The following is a 15,652-nucleotide window of genomic DNA, read 5'->3' on the forward strand; positions in this document are numbered from 1 at the left end:
CCATAAGCATATCAGCGAACTACCTTTTTGGTCTAATATACGTTATATAAATCTGCGCCGTATAGGATTTGCGGCTTAAAAATTTTAATTTTCGATATTTCAAAACGTGCAAAAAATTAATCTTATATACATTTTAACAGTACATTGTCTGCACATTATCACGAGTTATGCTTGACTGCATGCATATATCGCGGTAATATATGTCGAAACTCATTTCTACTGCGCATTTCGTATGACAAAATCTGCATCACGATCATTTTACGATTGTTGATTGATTTTCGAAGGGAAAGAATAGTTTTCGGACTATTTTAAAAGTATGCTAAAGCCATCTGAAGTTATGTTTCATCAAAATATTTTTTATCTAAAAATAGCACGCAATAATTTTTAGCGTGTATTTTCTCACCTTCGACGTCAAAATCCAACATGGCCGCAGCAAATGCCAAGGAACCTTAAAAAATTAAGTAATATAAATAATATAAATAATATTTAAAACTTATTAATTATATTTAATAATATATTTTATAATTCTGAAAAAATACTACTTAATATTATATTCCTTCTTTCCTATTTCAGTCTTTTTCTCTCTTTCACCCTCTCTTTTATTTATTCTCTTTTTCTTATTTAATTTCATATAAAACTTCCTCCTTTTTTCCTCTTCATTTTCCTTTATCTTTTTTTCTTTTCTTCTCTCTCTCTTCCTCTCTTTCTTTCTTTATCTATTAATAATATAATTAATAATATACAATTCATCTCTTTAACTTTAATAAAATATTTAAAGATAATTTACTTTATTTTATATTCCTTCTTCTCTCTTTTTCTATAATCTTTTTTTTCTCCCTCTCTTTTGCTTAATATTTCTCTTTTTTTATTTTAAATAAAGCTTTGTTTTCTTTTTTCTCTGTATTTCTATCTCCCTCTTTTTCTCTCTTTCTATTATTCTTTATCTATAAATGATAAAATTAATGATATAATTAATAATTATAATTCGTCTCCTATGCCCTTACACGACAAAATTAAAATAATTCAAATTAAAATGAATTGTACGCTGTGATTAGTGTGCTGTGATTGATCAAATCTGAAATTATGATGATTCTAATAAAATTTCAAATTTAACAAATCATAGCCACGGATCATTTTAAACTGAACATTTTAATTCTGTCACGAAAGTTGCCCATTTAACTTTAAATAAAATATTTAAAGGATTATTAAAATTACAATAATATTCGAACAATTAAAAAATTAATACCTAATAATTATTATAATCTGATATATTCCTTATTCTCTCTTTTCCTTCAATCATTTACCTTTTTTCTTTTATTCTCCATCTCTTCTTTAATTTTAAATAAAACTTTTCGCTTTTTTCTACTTTTCCTTTTTCTTTCTCTCTCCTTTATTCATTTTCACTCTCTTATTTCCTTTTCTTATATTTTAAATAAAACTTTCTTCTCTTTTTCTCCTTTTCTTTTTTCTCTCTTTTATTTCCACTCTTTTTCTCTTTAGTCTCTTTCTTTCTATTCTTCTATATCTACTAATAATATAATTAATAATATAATTTATGTTTTCATTAAGAACTTTATAAATAAAACATTTTAAAAAACTATAATATTCAAATATTTAAAAAATCTAATAAAAATATTATTACCTAATTTTAAATTCATTCTTCTCTTTTTCTTTACCCTTTTTCACTCTTTCTTCCTATATTTTACTTATTCATCCTTTTTTCTAATTTTAAATAAAGCTTTCTACTCTTTTTTCTCTTCTTCCTTTTTTCACTCTTTTTTCTCTCTCTCTCTCTCTCTCATTCTTTCTATTCTTCTCTATTTATTAATAATATAATTAATAACATAATTAATAATTAATAATTAATAATTAGGTTCTTTTTTAACATTAATAAAATAAAACAAAAACAAATTAATTAAAAAGTTACTAAAATTATAATACTATTGAAACATTTAAACAATTCAATAAAAATTTTATTACTTAATATATTCCTTCTTCTCCCTTTTCCTTTTTCTTCTTTTCTTTTCTTCTTTCTCTTTTGCTTATTCATCCTCTTCTTTAATCTTAAATAAAGCTTTTTTTTCTACTCTCCCTTTATCTTTTTCTCTTTCTCTTCTTCTATTTTTGTCTATTAATAATATAATGCATCTCTCCTTTATATTAACTATAAATAAAATATTTTAAAAATTATTAAAGATATAATAATATTAAAACATTTAAAAAATTTAATAAAAATATTACCTAATATTATATTTTTTCTTCTCTCTTTTCCTTCAGTCATTCAATCAATCCTTTTTCTTTATTTCTTTTGCTTATTCTTTCTCTTCAATTTTAATTAGAAAGCCTTCTTCTCTTCTTCTCCTTTCTCTTTTTCTCTCTTTTTTTTCCTACTCTTTTTTCTCTCTTTCTATTCTTCTCTATCTATGAGTAATAAAATTAATGGTATAATTAAAAAAATAATTGGTCTTTTCTATAACTTTAAATAAAACATAAAAAAATTTATTAAAACTAATAATATTTAAACATTAACGAAGTAATATATAATTTAGTAATATTTCAATATTTTAATATTCTATAAGTAAATTAAATAATATTAATTATCAATAAAATTAAATAACATTAATAATATTTAACTATAGTACTTTATTAATAATATCTACACAACAATAACGCATAAAACTCTTGATAAAATAATGTAAATTGGATTAAATAATACTTTATTTATTACATTTATAAAATATATATACTTTACTACACATACCTTTCTCTCTATTCTTTCCTACTTCCTCTTCCTCCTTTCTTCGTCTTCTTTATCTATATTTTCTTTAATTTAATTTAATGATATGTACACATAATATCATGTATATCATAATATAAACCACAATAATTGCATTCACAAATTGAATACACTATTAACCTCTCAATATATACATTTGAACTGTCAAAATGCGTATATACATTTGAACTGTCAAAATGCGTCGCTCAACCTTGACAGGCTTTTATCAATATGAAGTAATGTACAACGCAGCACACATCGAGATAACCAATCAGCATCGCGGAAAAGAGGCAACAATACTTGCGAGAATCGACTTAACATGCACTTTTTAGAAAAGGGATAACATAATAAATATCATAAAATACATTATAAACTTGTCATAAAATTACTGATGCTTAAACATAAAATTTGGCATCAGAGAGGTAAACGAGATAAATAAAAATGTTATCTACAGTTGAAATTTTATCAGCTGACACATAATGTGCTATTATTGTTAATTAAAAGAAATTTGAACTTACTGTAAATGAGATGCAAGGATATTTCTGTGAAGCTCTAATATTTGTTTGTTTTTGTTAAAATGTAGCCTATTTCGAATAATTCAACGCGTGCTGCATTTCAAATTTTTATTACTCATGTGTGTCTTGCTCTATTGCTTTGTAATCTGATGGCAATATTTGTATGAGAATAGCAGAATGTGTACAATATCTTACCAGTGCCTACTGCTATAGCTGAAATATTCTCATCCTTTATTTATTCTAATCATTTACATAATTAAATTGCTTATTGTATGATGTATTTATTAAATTTGATATTTGAAAGTTAAATTTAATAATGTAATTTATTACAAAAATAATTATTGTAGAATTCTCATAGTTAACATTCAGAGTTGATCAAGAATATATTTTTTTTTGCATTTATGTATTATATATACTTATTAAATTAAGCAATCTAGAAATTCACGTAGTCGCTACTAGTATTGGAAGTCAATTCTTCTAACATTATCACAGATTAAAAAAAGTTAACGGTGCTTACAAATAGTATGTTGCAGTGCGCGATTGTCAAGTCTTTTACAAGCAGAACAGCAATGATTTACAGTATTAATATAAGAGATATATAGTAACAAACTACTGCTCATTACTATACTGTTTTTATTATTATATTTTATATTATATTTACAAAACTCTTATATCCCTTTGGTCTTAACGTCAAATCCTGCTTGCATAGCTATTTATAGTTGTTATTAAATAAGAATTTTTTATAGTTAAACAAGAGTTAGCCTATCCCAGCGAGAAATGGCAGAATGGAATCGATGTCGAATCGACCAATCATTTCTCGCTGGAGTTGTAAATAAAAGTTGCATAAATTATAAGTTATTTTCTTTAGCCCATATCTGATGAAACAAAAAATGAAAGGCATACCTTCATCGTTGGCAATTAGAAAAAAATTCGTCAGAATGCTAAATATAAATGTATTACGCTCATTCGCTGTTTTTCTGATTATCCATATCACGCAAATGTTTGGATAATAATTCCCATTTAGATGCCCATGGAGGTTTGTCTAATCCTTGAGTGTTAACTTCCTCTATCAAGTTCATCAAACGAACGAAAAATTCATTAAGCTTTCCAGCGGTACCGCGTCGTAGTTTCTGAAAATGTTTATCTGAAATGCAAATTTTCTCAATATCAAAATTTGTTATTTATATCTTGAAATTAAAGATGTTTCGAGAATAATAGCGATAAAATAATGCATATGAATCTGCCTTTTACTGTCGTCATAAAGATGCTTTGATTATTGATGCTGAAATATAAATAGACTAAAAGTGGACTGTAGTATAAATCAATATTTCTGAGTATTCATGACATGACGCGAAGAAGGATATAGAAACGATGAATAAGGGACAAGTGTTCCACAATTATATCTCTAAACACATCTTTAAGCAAATACTACTCTTGAAAACTATCTATTATCTTGATGTATAATTATGTACGATCTATAAACTAGAACAATTAAAAGAACGATATTTCAATATGTTATATACTGTCATTTATAATAATTATAAATAAAAAAATACATACTTAAAGGATGAAAAGAATTCTTAATCCAGATTGTTTGTTGTGTCAACGCTGCCATAAGCCTTTTAGTAATTAGGCTCTGACTCTCTGTTGTCACAGGCCTTAAACGAGTAACAAATCGCAAAAGATATTCTAATAGGTATCTTGTGCAGACGGACAGTTTTCCAAGACACTTCTGCGGCTTTGAACTCCACACGACAATATAACTGAGACTATCAACATCAAGAAGCGGGTGTTTAAGATTCTCCAACCATTCGAACAGCAGTGTTGACAGTATCTCCAGATTAGTTTCCAATTCTAATCGCTGCCAGGCAGTACATCGATGATTCAAATCACTCTAAAAATATATTTTTAATCTTTTAATATTAATATTAATGTTAAATGTAAACCATTATTAAATACGTATTATTATTTATCATAACATAATGTTATTAACATGTCATCATATTATAAAAAAATTGTAGTTAGAAATTAATTATTATTATAATATTATCGAGTATATATTATATCATCACGTTACTTTTTTAATCACTAATTGTTTTATTAATGCTTGTGTAAAAGATGAAAAAATATTTTTATTTATTCTAAGAGAGAGGAAGAGAGAGCACGCATTAGTTTTCTAATTAATATTTGCAATATAGATCATTATAGATGACACGATAATTAAAACTGTACCTTAAATATAACTAAAATTCGTAATTTATTTTGAAACTTAACTACAATACATTAAATTGATTTATTTTGTTACAAAAAAATATTGTATATATACATATATATATGTGTGTGTATGTGTGTTTATATGAAGCATATAAAGGCCATGTGCGATTCACTACCCACGATATTCTAGAATATTAATAAACACAGAAGTATATATTCGTGTATGGAGCACTATTAATAAATGGAAGTAATTTGAAAAATGTGAATAATTCTATCTAATATGCAATATTATGCTAAAATATTTTTCTCATGCATATATGCTTGAAGTACCTGATAATCATGTAAATGTTTCTTTATAGGATCCGGAAGAGAGGCGCTATTTCTGATGAGTGCTTTGATAACTTCCTCAGCAGTCACCGTTTCATAATCATTACGGGCGACGTTTCTTAAGTCCATATGTGACTGAATTTCCTTATAACAATCATTTTCAAGTAGATCCTGATCGTGAATGCCATCACCTAGGACATCGTCCACGCAATTATCGTCGAGACCTGTTGCATAAGATCGTACTGTCAAATATACATATTATTATTTTAGATAGATTAAATAATATCAAATATCTTGAATTTGTCAATAAGAAACCTGCAAATATAGAATCACAGGAAGGAGTATCTGGTGACATACAAAATACGTCGCTCAATCTTCCTATATCATCACAAGTATCTCGAGATGATCCTTGACTACTATTACATGCTTTACTGGATACTGTAATATATAACTTTCTTTATAAATATAATATATGATGTCTCGAAATATATAAAATTCGAAACATACATACATGCATACATATACATACATACATACATATATATAGTAAATATATTAAAATTAATCAATAAAGAAATATGTTTAAAGCAATAGTGTGTGTATGTATATATTTATACCATCAGTTTAAATTAATAAAAATAAACTATTGCAAACATATACATAGAGATTTGTACAGTATTGTATAATAAAGTTGTACGCCGTAATTCAATTCAATTATTTAATCGGGTAGTCCCTGGGACGGATGGAGGTTAATTGGATATTATAAGATTACTTAATTAAATATGCGTGTAATACTTCTCACTTGAATATTCGTAGGATGAGTCCGTAAGGGATTCCGCCCATGAATAGGAGTGCCGTATATTGCTTGTGCCATCACGGAATTTTTCCAACACGTGGCAGATAAATTTCTGTGTAAAAGACACATTAGAAACTGTATATGCAATTTCGGAAGGCGAATTGTCTTCTTGGCAATCGCAGAGCTGCAGTATTCGTTCGCAAATAATGAAAATAATCTAAAAAATACAAATTTTAGCAATTAGATAACTATATCTCTCGTTGTCTAACAATAAGTAATTTTAATAATAAGTAATTTTAATAACAATTAAACATTAATAGTTATTTGTTGATATATATAGTATTAATATAATACTAAGCCACAAAAGAACATTAAAACAAATATTGTTTTATGCTTTAACAATATTATAATTTTAAAGATATTATGTATGTATGTATGCTGTCCTTAAAAAATTAATTTTCAAAAACTTAATTTTTAAATATTCCAACATTCTTTGTAAACAAAAAAAATAAAATTTAAATTTAATGCAATTTAGTCAAGTTAAATTCAAATACAAACAAATAATATTTAATTGTAAACATTAAAAACGTTCATAATGTCACATAAGTAAATTATTAAAAGCAAAATGCATTGTACTTTCGGAATATGCTTAAAGTTCCGTTGTTCATATCCATGAAGCATATTGTACTGCTTTTTCAGATATGTTTGAAGACTGTAGGGCTTGCGATCCCCGGTTGTACTGTGTAAAGGAAATACTATCATCTGCGGAAGCACGAAGTGCTCGAATTTCTGAATGCAAAGTATCTGTCCGCGTGTTTGTATAGCGGACGGACGTTTTATGCGGACAAATCTTATAGCATTGTTTGCCCTCACACGAAGATTGTAAATAAGGTAGCACGCGATCAAAACGCCAGTTCTGCCGAGACCTGAAAGTTCAATACTTTCGACAATGTTTTCTTATTGCGGGCCTAAAATTGTTCACTTATTAATCAAATACAAACAAGTAAGTATTATAAAATAAGCTAAAAATTATAGCATAATTAAGAGATAACATAAAAATTATGTATATTCTTAAATATATATACAAGAAGAATCAATAAAATTGTGCTCATCAATTTTTGATCATCTTTTTTTCAAATAAAGAGAAGCGATTGTAATTCTAGATCTAGATTATATAAGATCTAAAGAGAGATACTGAAACAAAAGTTCATCATTTATAAGTGAAAGCGTTCTTTAATCTCCTTTAAATCTTAAGAATAGAAAATTGAAAGATTTCTCATTATAGATTCCTAAGAATAGTTACGTTATTCGGTCACATTAATTAGCTGTGTTCACTAATGTAACTAGTCATCGCCTTATTGATAAAATATCGCTTTATCGATCTTATGTTATTTGCAAAATGTTATAAATTAATAAGTATTAAAAATAACAAATTATTAATTATAATTGCAAAGCAGAAAATAAAAATTTGTACGTAATGACATACTTACTGAATAATTTACGGCTGATTGAAGTAAAAATTAAAATATTAGACTCTCTTATATCTTCCTTTCTATAAAGGATGCATATAATATGCACACAAAACACATATTTATGAAGTTACAGAATTCTAATCAATTCATAATAGCGATAATAGCGATAACATCGATGTGAATAAATTGTGTAATTTAATTTGATTATATTCACATTGTTATTTAATAAACCTTTCCAGTTGGAGTTGATTTTATTAATTTTACAAAATATATCAATACAAAAATGTTAAAAGAATTAAAATACATTATATATCAGTTTCGCGGCAGTCAAGAGCACTTGAATATAGTTATAAATAATTAATACTTTAATAGTAAAGTTTAGAATTTTGCGATATCCTCATAGTCGCAGTATCCTCTGACTTTTATTGATTAGATGTGAGCTAATACTAATTTTTATGATTATTAAACTTTCTGTAGAGCAACCTTTACGGAAAAATCAATCGATCGATTTAAATGGGTGATTATCCTATATAGTATTACTTTGAATAATGTACGCTTCTAGAGTTAAAATACATCTTTTAATTATTGATTGATAAAATCAATAAAGAGCTCGTATATTTTTCATGTTTTAATCTATAATTACATTAATATAATATATACATTAATTAGTATATATTATTAATATAATATAATAAAAATATATCAACATTCGATAAAAATATATTAAACATTCGATGAAAAAAATACGAAATGTATACTAGTGTCGAAAAGCTAAAAACACAAAAAAAATATTTTAGAGAAAATATTATAAACTTGTTGAGATAAATATAACTTTATACAAAGTTATATATTATTACTTAAAATAAAAAATGAATAACTTCAAAATATATTTGGCAATAAAACAGATTTTAATTCTTGGCTTATTTGTTTTCAATTTTATAGTTAGACTTAATTTTAATAACCGTTGTGCGTTATACTTTTCTAAAGTGCTTCTCTAAAATTGCTTTATTATATCTAATATAATTTAAAGCTAATTATATAGTAAAAAGAAACCATAATCTCCTAATTCTAAGATATACTAGAGGATTTTTAATAACTATCAAAAAAATTACAAACGAAAATACAATCCGATAAAATGTTTTTTTGAATTTTTCATATTCGTATTTTGAAAATTTTATTTGTATTATAAAAACTTATCATATATTAAAATAAGTGAATACATGAATAAATTCAAATTTTTATAGCATACTTTATATTAAAATTGCATATTTGGAATAACATTACACATTCTTCATTAGTCTCAACTTATTAATTCGATCTAATCAAATGCATTATTAATATATTTAAAAATAAACAATCCCATCTAAATGACAATTAACTTTCTTTTTACGCATCATAAAAAAACTAATTTGTTACGGCTGACCTTCGCGATTAGATCTCTGATTTTCAGCACACAATAATTTGATAATTACAGATGTAATTTTTTTTAGATGTATATCTAGATATTATCTTTTGTGTCTGCACTATTTATATGTAAACGAACATGATATAGTGTGAGTATAAAAATACCACCGTTACGTTCGATAGTTTGCTTATCGTTCCACCCGTATTTTGTGCTTTAATGGAAAGGAAATCTCTCGTCGTGTTGCGACAATGTGTGTTCGTGATGCTAATAAATTATGTGTAATGGAAACTAGTGTGTCAGTAATCATACCTTTTTATCTAATTATATAATTATTTGTGAAATTATAGGGTTAAATTAATAGTAAATTTTTAGAAACCAATTATTTTCTGCATTATATAATTATTCAATAATTGTTGAGATATTTTAGAAGAGCTTTAAACTATAGTTTTTGATATTTTGAAAAAAATGTTTCAAGTATTGTTTTGTAGGAAGATTATTTTGTATTAGGAAATTTTATTTTTAATAAAGGACTATTCGGAGAATTTTTTTCATAATACTTTAATTTATATATTTATTTTGATATTTCGTATTCTAGATATAATTATTAAAATTGATTTAATACTAGACGGAAAATCACATCAAATAATTAATGAAAATATTGATAAAAATTATATTGAATATATTGCTAAACTGTAAATTAAATTTTACGGTGTACGCGTTCTTAATCGAAATTATTATTTTCTGCTTCTCTTTAGTATTTACTGAAAGTTATTCGCGAGTACAGCATAAAGACTCAAATGCACGATACACATATGCATCAGCCAATTTTGTATGCATGCAATGTACCACGGTAATACGTACGTGATAAACACTATGCGTTGTTTAGATTGCGATATTGATACAAATATGAATTATTTACGCCAACAAAAATTCATATAAAAATATAAATGAAGTTAATATGAAAAATGATTAATGAATAAAAATATAACAAAGAGAGAATATTACAACAACATTGTAGACTGACTTATATACAATATATATATGCATTGATCTGATACAATCGTGCACTCAAAAATGATAGTCGGAAAGGATGCAATTAGGTCAAGTATACTGTGTGTGAAAAATCGATTTACCAGCATGACAGTGAATGGCCACTCTTCCTTCTTGCACAGCGAAGGCCACAACCTTGACCATATCCAGAAGCTTTCCCATTGTAGCGTCACCATAATCTTTCAAGGCAAAATTGTAATAATAAACTGCAACAAATTTGTATCGCTAATTGGAACTATTTGATACTGAACATATCTACGTAGAGGTAACGGGGTAGAGGAAATAAGCAGTAGCAACGGCTGTTATTTCGGGGCTTTTCTTTCTCCATATAGATATATGCGTTTGCTGCATTGCATGTTATATTGTGAAGCTCTTCGATCTAGCTAGTGGTTGTTAAGGAATGGGGAAGAGACGCTTTTACGATTCTAACTTTTAACAAGGTCAGACTTCCCCCCATTTTGTTTTATCATAGTGACTTTGACTAACTTAAAATGAAATTTTTTGCCGTTTTATCACAGTCTTTGTCATTAATATACAATTTGTATATTGTGATACAAAGTTGCGAGATGCAATAAAGTTAGAGCAATTTATACAAATAACTTTTGGGATATTATAATATCATCTAGAATACATGTATATGATCACGAAAACGACTTTTATTGAAATATTAATATATATGTTTTAATTAGCCTATTATAAAGTATAGCAATAAAAAATATTGTCGTAAAATAATGAAGAAATTATTATTGTATTATAAATAACGATATATAAAAATATTATATATACATATATTATTGTATATATAGTCATATTAGAAGTCACACATATAATTATAAAATATATAATATTTAATATTATGTATAAAAGTTATATACTTTTTTATATATGACTTGTTTTTATCATGAAAAATATTTGAAAGATCATAATCAATATTTTCCAAAGTTATTTTCTGTGATGAATAAATAGGAATACAGTTACAGTTAATAAACATTGAAATTGGATTCTATATAATTAGCATTTTTAATACCTACTGTTATTTTTCATAAAAAGATTGGGATCATATGTGAAACCGCTTTCTTCGAGTGGACCACCGCAACTCGCGTGTTCGCCAGGTGTTTGCAAGTTTATTATAGTTTTTATGCTCCAGCTATGAAATTGGGCAATTATATCTTTCTTTATTATCTGAGCGGTATTAGGCCGTGCCATCGCAAGGACATCATCAGTCACCCTAAAATATTTGAATTATTTAGATCGAAAAATAATACAAGTACTGTCACAACAGCTGGACACGTAATAACAAATTTAAGAAGTTTGATTTTTATGTTAATTATTCATATCTCGATGCAACGAAGGGGATATGTTAATATGCCCATTACATATTTGATTGTTATAATCATAATTTATAAAGCTTCAGTGCAGTGCAGTTGCAGTTGATCGACAGAATATCAATAATAAGATGGCTTTAATATATACAGATTGCATATCTCTAACGATATAAATTATGTAACAAGTTATAAACATTTTAGAATAATATTATATTATAAATATTTATATTTTTCATAATATTTAGAATTATGTATGCAAGCAAATACATTTCACACAATAATTCAATAATGTAATACTAAAATTATATAATGCTAATCTAACACTAAAATTGTAATAAATAATGATTTTTTATAATTAATTATTATTATATTAGATACATAGCACATACTATATATAAATATAATAGAGTTTATTATTTTTTATTTAAAAAGGCATGATTTCTCTTTCAAAATGTTATCTATTGAATCATTAAATTATCAAAAAGTAAGAACAATTTTATTGACAATATTTTATATTGTCTTTTTTTCTTTGTTTTCTCTTGTTATTCTATTAAAATTTAACAAACGGCGATAGTGCTCACCAATGCGAAAATATATTCTGTATTGCCATGTGGACAGGTGGCCAAGCTTTTGGATTTTCATACTTGCATCTGGATCCACCGCAAAAAATGGCGCACTGTATAGCCTGTGGTGTAAACTTTCGCAAATTTTCCGAAAACTTATTATATCCCGCTTGAACCTCGCATCTATCTGTTTGCCCACTTTGAAGACCTGCCGGAACTAACGAACTTATATCCATTCTACAATGAATAAAAATTTGATTATAGTAATAATCATAATTCAATTTTTAAAAAAAACCCCTTTTAAGAGAAATATATTATGAGATTTATATAATAAATATATAATTTTAAAGGAAAAAGATAATTATACAACCAACAATACACTTTGGCATAAATAACAATTATGTTTTGATATATGTCACTGTTCTGCATTGTACTTCACGTATAACATAAAATTATATATAAGCTCTTGTAAAATAACATACTAAGTGTAACAAAAAATGGAATTTTTTAATTTTAATAACAATTTGAGATTTTTTGAAATTGTGAGCACATAAGATAATAACACATACATTCGTGGAAATGTTTATGCGCCTTTCATCCATCTCATAGCTCGAATATATCTCATAATCGAAAATAGCAATCGTTTTTATTAATCAGTCTCGTTTATCAACTATTAAATCGTGCACGTAGACACGAAACGCGAGTTTAACGTACGAAGCTGGTCGATATAAAAAAGTTGATGCACTATAGGACAAGCTCAGAGCGACTGGCAGCTCCGCTACCATAACGCCGTTTTATCTATGAAACACAAAGGGGTTGCGCCTGCGTCGGACAGAGTGATAATCATGAGATTTTTTTTGCACTTATGCTAGTTGTACGATTAATCGAAGTGCTTGTAAATGTAGAATTTAATACACGATAAAGTACAATTTAAGGCTTATGATATAGATCACAAAGATAGAATTCAAATCGTATGTCAAAAACAATTTTTTCCTAAATTTTTTAAGCACACAAGGAAAGAAACTTTTAAAGTTTAAGTCATTAGAAATATTTAGTATTAAGAAATCATTAAATTATGCATTAAATAAATAAATAATAAATAAATAAATAAAATTAATTAATAAATAAAGATTATCTAAAAGCTTGTAAGAGAATATAATTTATCGCAATTAGCGAATATATAGATGGATAGTTTATGTATATATTAATTTATTGAAGAAGTAGAATAAAGTTGAATGTTAGACACTATTTTAATTGCATTAAAAACTAAAATCTATATTCTCCTTATATGAAAAAAGGCATGTTAAGTCGATTCTCGCAAGTATTGTTGTCGCTTTTCCGCGATGTTGATTGGTTGTCTCGAATGCTATTGTGCGTTATGTTCGTACCATCGAGCGGCTGTCATCGCGAAGGTTAACAGTTTGGACAGTTGTTTAAAATAAAATTAAATAAAATTAAATAAAATTAAATAAAATCTTTAAATAAAATGGCGCGCGCGCAACGCGCGCTTGTGTTGTCTAGTGATATATAAAATACGTATTATTTTTTATTGTTTTTGACTCGTGTTTATGATTTAATGCTAATGACAGAGTAATTGCGCGACGAAAAGGATGAATATAATGAGAAATTGTTGACTCGTACTACTTAATCTATTAACATGCTTACTTTGCGCATAATAAAATTATGATATATAAAGTGCGTGTTCTTTTTTATTGTTTTTGACTCACATTTATGATTTTATGATTAAATGATTGCGCGACAAAAAGGCTAAACGTAGTGAGAAATTGTTGACTCGTACTACTTAATCTAAATTCTTACTTTGCAGATAATATTACGATATATAAAGTGCGTGTTATTTTTTATTGTTTTTGACTCGCATTTATGATTTTATGTTAATGATGAAATGATTGTGCGACGAAAAGGCTAAAGGTAGTGAGAAATTGTTGACTCATACTACTTAATCTATCTAAATTCTTACTTTGCACATAATAAAATTACGATTTATAAAGTTCGTGTTATTTTTTATTGTTTTTAATTGGCATTAATGATTTTATGTTATTAATTAAGTGATTGCGCGTCGAAAAGGCTAACCGTAGTGAAAATTGTTGACTCGTACTACTTACTTTATCTATATTCTTACTTTGCGCATAATAAAATTACGATATATAAAGTGCATGTTATTTATTTTTTAATTTTTGACTCGTATTTATACAATCATGTATAATGATCTTCCATAAAGTTTATGTGATAAAAATAAATAATTTTTTTAACAATTAATTATTACGTAAAACTCGCATTTTTGACTAAAAATATAAGATCAGGCTATATTTCAAGAGTTCTGTTGTCTTTAAAACAGTTCTTGTACAAAATGGCAATCATGTACAATGCTCTTCCATAAAGTTTATATGACTAGAACAACACAAGCGCGCGCTACGCGCGCGTCATTCTTCAATTTTATATTAAAAAGAATGATATTATAAAAATGATATTTTTATATAAAGTTTGTTTAAATTTGACTAGCATTTTTTGACAGAAATCAGATAATTAAAGCGTTAATTTGCTAATTAAATTTCAAAATAAAAATATGTTATAAAAATTAAAAATGTTATAAATAATATTACAAATAATATGTTTACTACTTAAAACTCGAATAATATATTTCATTGTTTGCAGATAATTTTTATATATATAATACAATGTACTATCGAAATATACAAGCAATAAATTTTTGCCTATTCTTCGAATATCAAAAATCGATACTTTGTAGCAGCGGATCCTATATGGCGCAAACTTTTATTATGTATATCAAATAAAAGAATTTGCACGCTCGTATCTATTTGGTATAAAAATAATCTGCAAACAACGTACTATTGAAAAAAAACAAGCGATAAATTATATTGGCTCTTTATATTAAATAAATACGAGCATGCAAATTATTTTATATAATATACATAATATAAGTCTGCGCAGTGTAGGGTTAGCGGCTACAAAGTTTTATCTTTAAATATACTAAAAAAGAAAAAAATTCATCGCTTGTTTAATAATACATTGTATCCAGATTACATTTATACCAAACAGATTATAACAGCGTACAAGTTTTTTTATATAATACACATAATATAAGTCTGAGTTTTATAGGTCTGCGGCAATAAATTTTTAATATTTTAATAAGAGACAAAAATTCATCGCTTGTTCTTTTTAATAGTACA

General features: G+C 26.2%; 1 protein-coding gene across 4 annotated transcripts; it reads right to left on the reverse strand.

The window, feature by feature from the left end:
- Positions 1-364: 364 nt before the first annotated feature.
- Positions 365-13,195, reverse strand: LOC145939628 (uncharacterized). 4 transcript variants are annotated; one of them, XM_083044079.1, is made up of 13 exons: positions 13,013-13,195; positions 12,462-12,680; positions 11,587-11,783; positions 10,639-10,761; positions 7,265-7,554; positions 6,635-6,845; positions 6,148-6,270; positions 5,836-6,056; positions 4,852-5,185; positions 2,762-4,435; positions 2,242-2,421; positions 1,981-2,164; positions 365-448 (listed from the first exon to the last, which is right to left on the reverse strand). In XM_083044079.1, exons 2-10 carry the CDS (start codon positions 12,677-12,679, stop codon positions 4,254-4,256), a joined length of 1,899 nt encoding a protein of 632 aa, XP_082900205.1. In that variant the 5' UTR covers position 12,680; positions 13,013-13,195; the 3' UTR covers positions 365-448; positions 1,981-2,164; positions 2,242-2,421; positions 2,762-4,253. The 4 variants fall into 4 exon arrangements, with proteins under 4 accessions (XP_082900205.1, XP_082900207.1, XP_082900206.1 ...); XM_083044080.1 differs by lacking the exon at positions 365-448 and adding an exon at positions 1,765-1,817; XM_083044081.1 differs by lacking the exons at positions 1,981-2,164; positions 2,242-2,421 and having other exon boundaries at positions 367-448.
- Positions 13,196-15,652: the final 2,457 nt, after the last annotated feature.

This window comes from Prenolepis imparis, unplaced genomic scaffold, assembly GCF_030444845.1.
Source record: "Prenolepis imparis isolate NDT839.2.m4 unplaced genomic scaffold, iyPreImpa1.0 SCAF_8, whole genome shotgun sequence".
NCBI classification, from domain to species: domain Eukaryota; kingdom Metazoa; phylum Arthropoda; class Insecta; order Hymenoptera; family Formicidae; genus Prenolepis; species Prenolepis imparis.

Coding starts and splice junctions, on each gene's coding strand:
- LOC145939628 (XM_083044079.1), bottom strand. CDS start 12,679: ATGGATATAAGTTCGTTAGTTCCGGCAGGTCTTCAAAGTGGGCAAACA. Junction 10,762..11,586: donor TCTTTTTATGAAAAATAACA/GTAGGTATTAAA, acceptor AATTTGTTGCAG/TTTATTATTACAATTTTGCC. Junction 5,186..5,835: donor AACATTTACATGATTATCAG/GTACTTCAAGCA, acceptor ATATATTTTTAG/AGTGATTTGAATCATCGATG.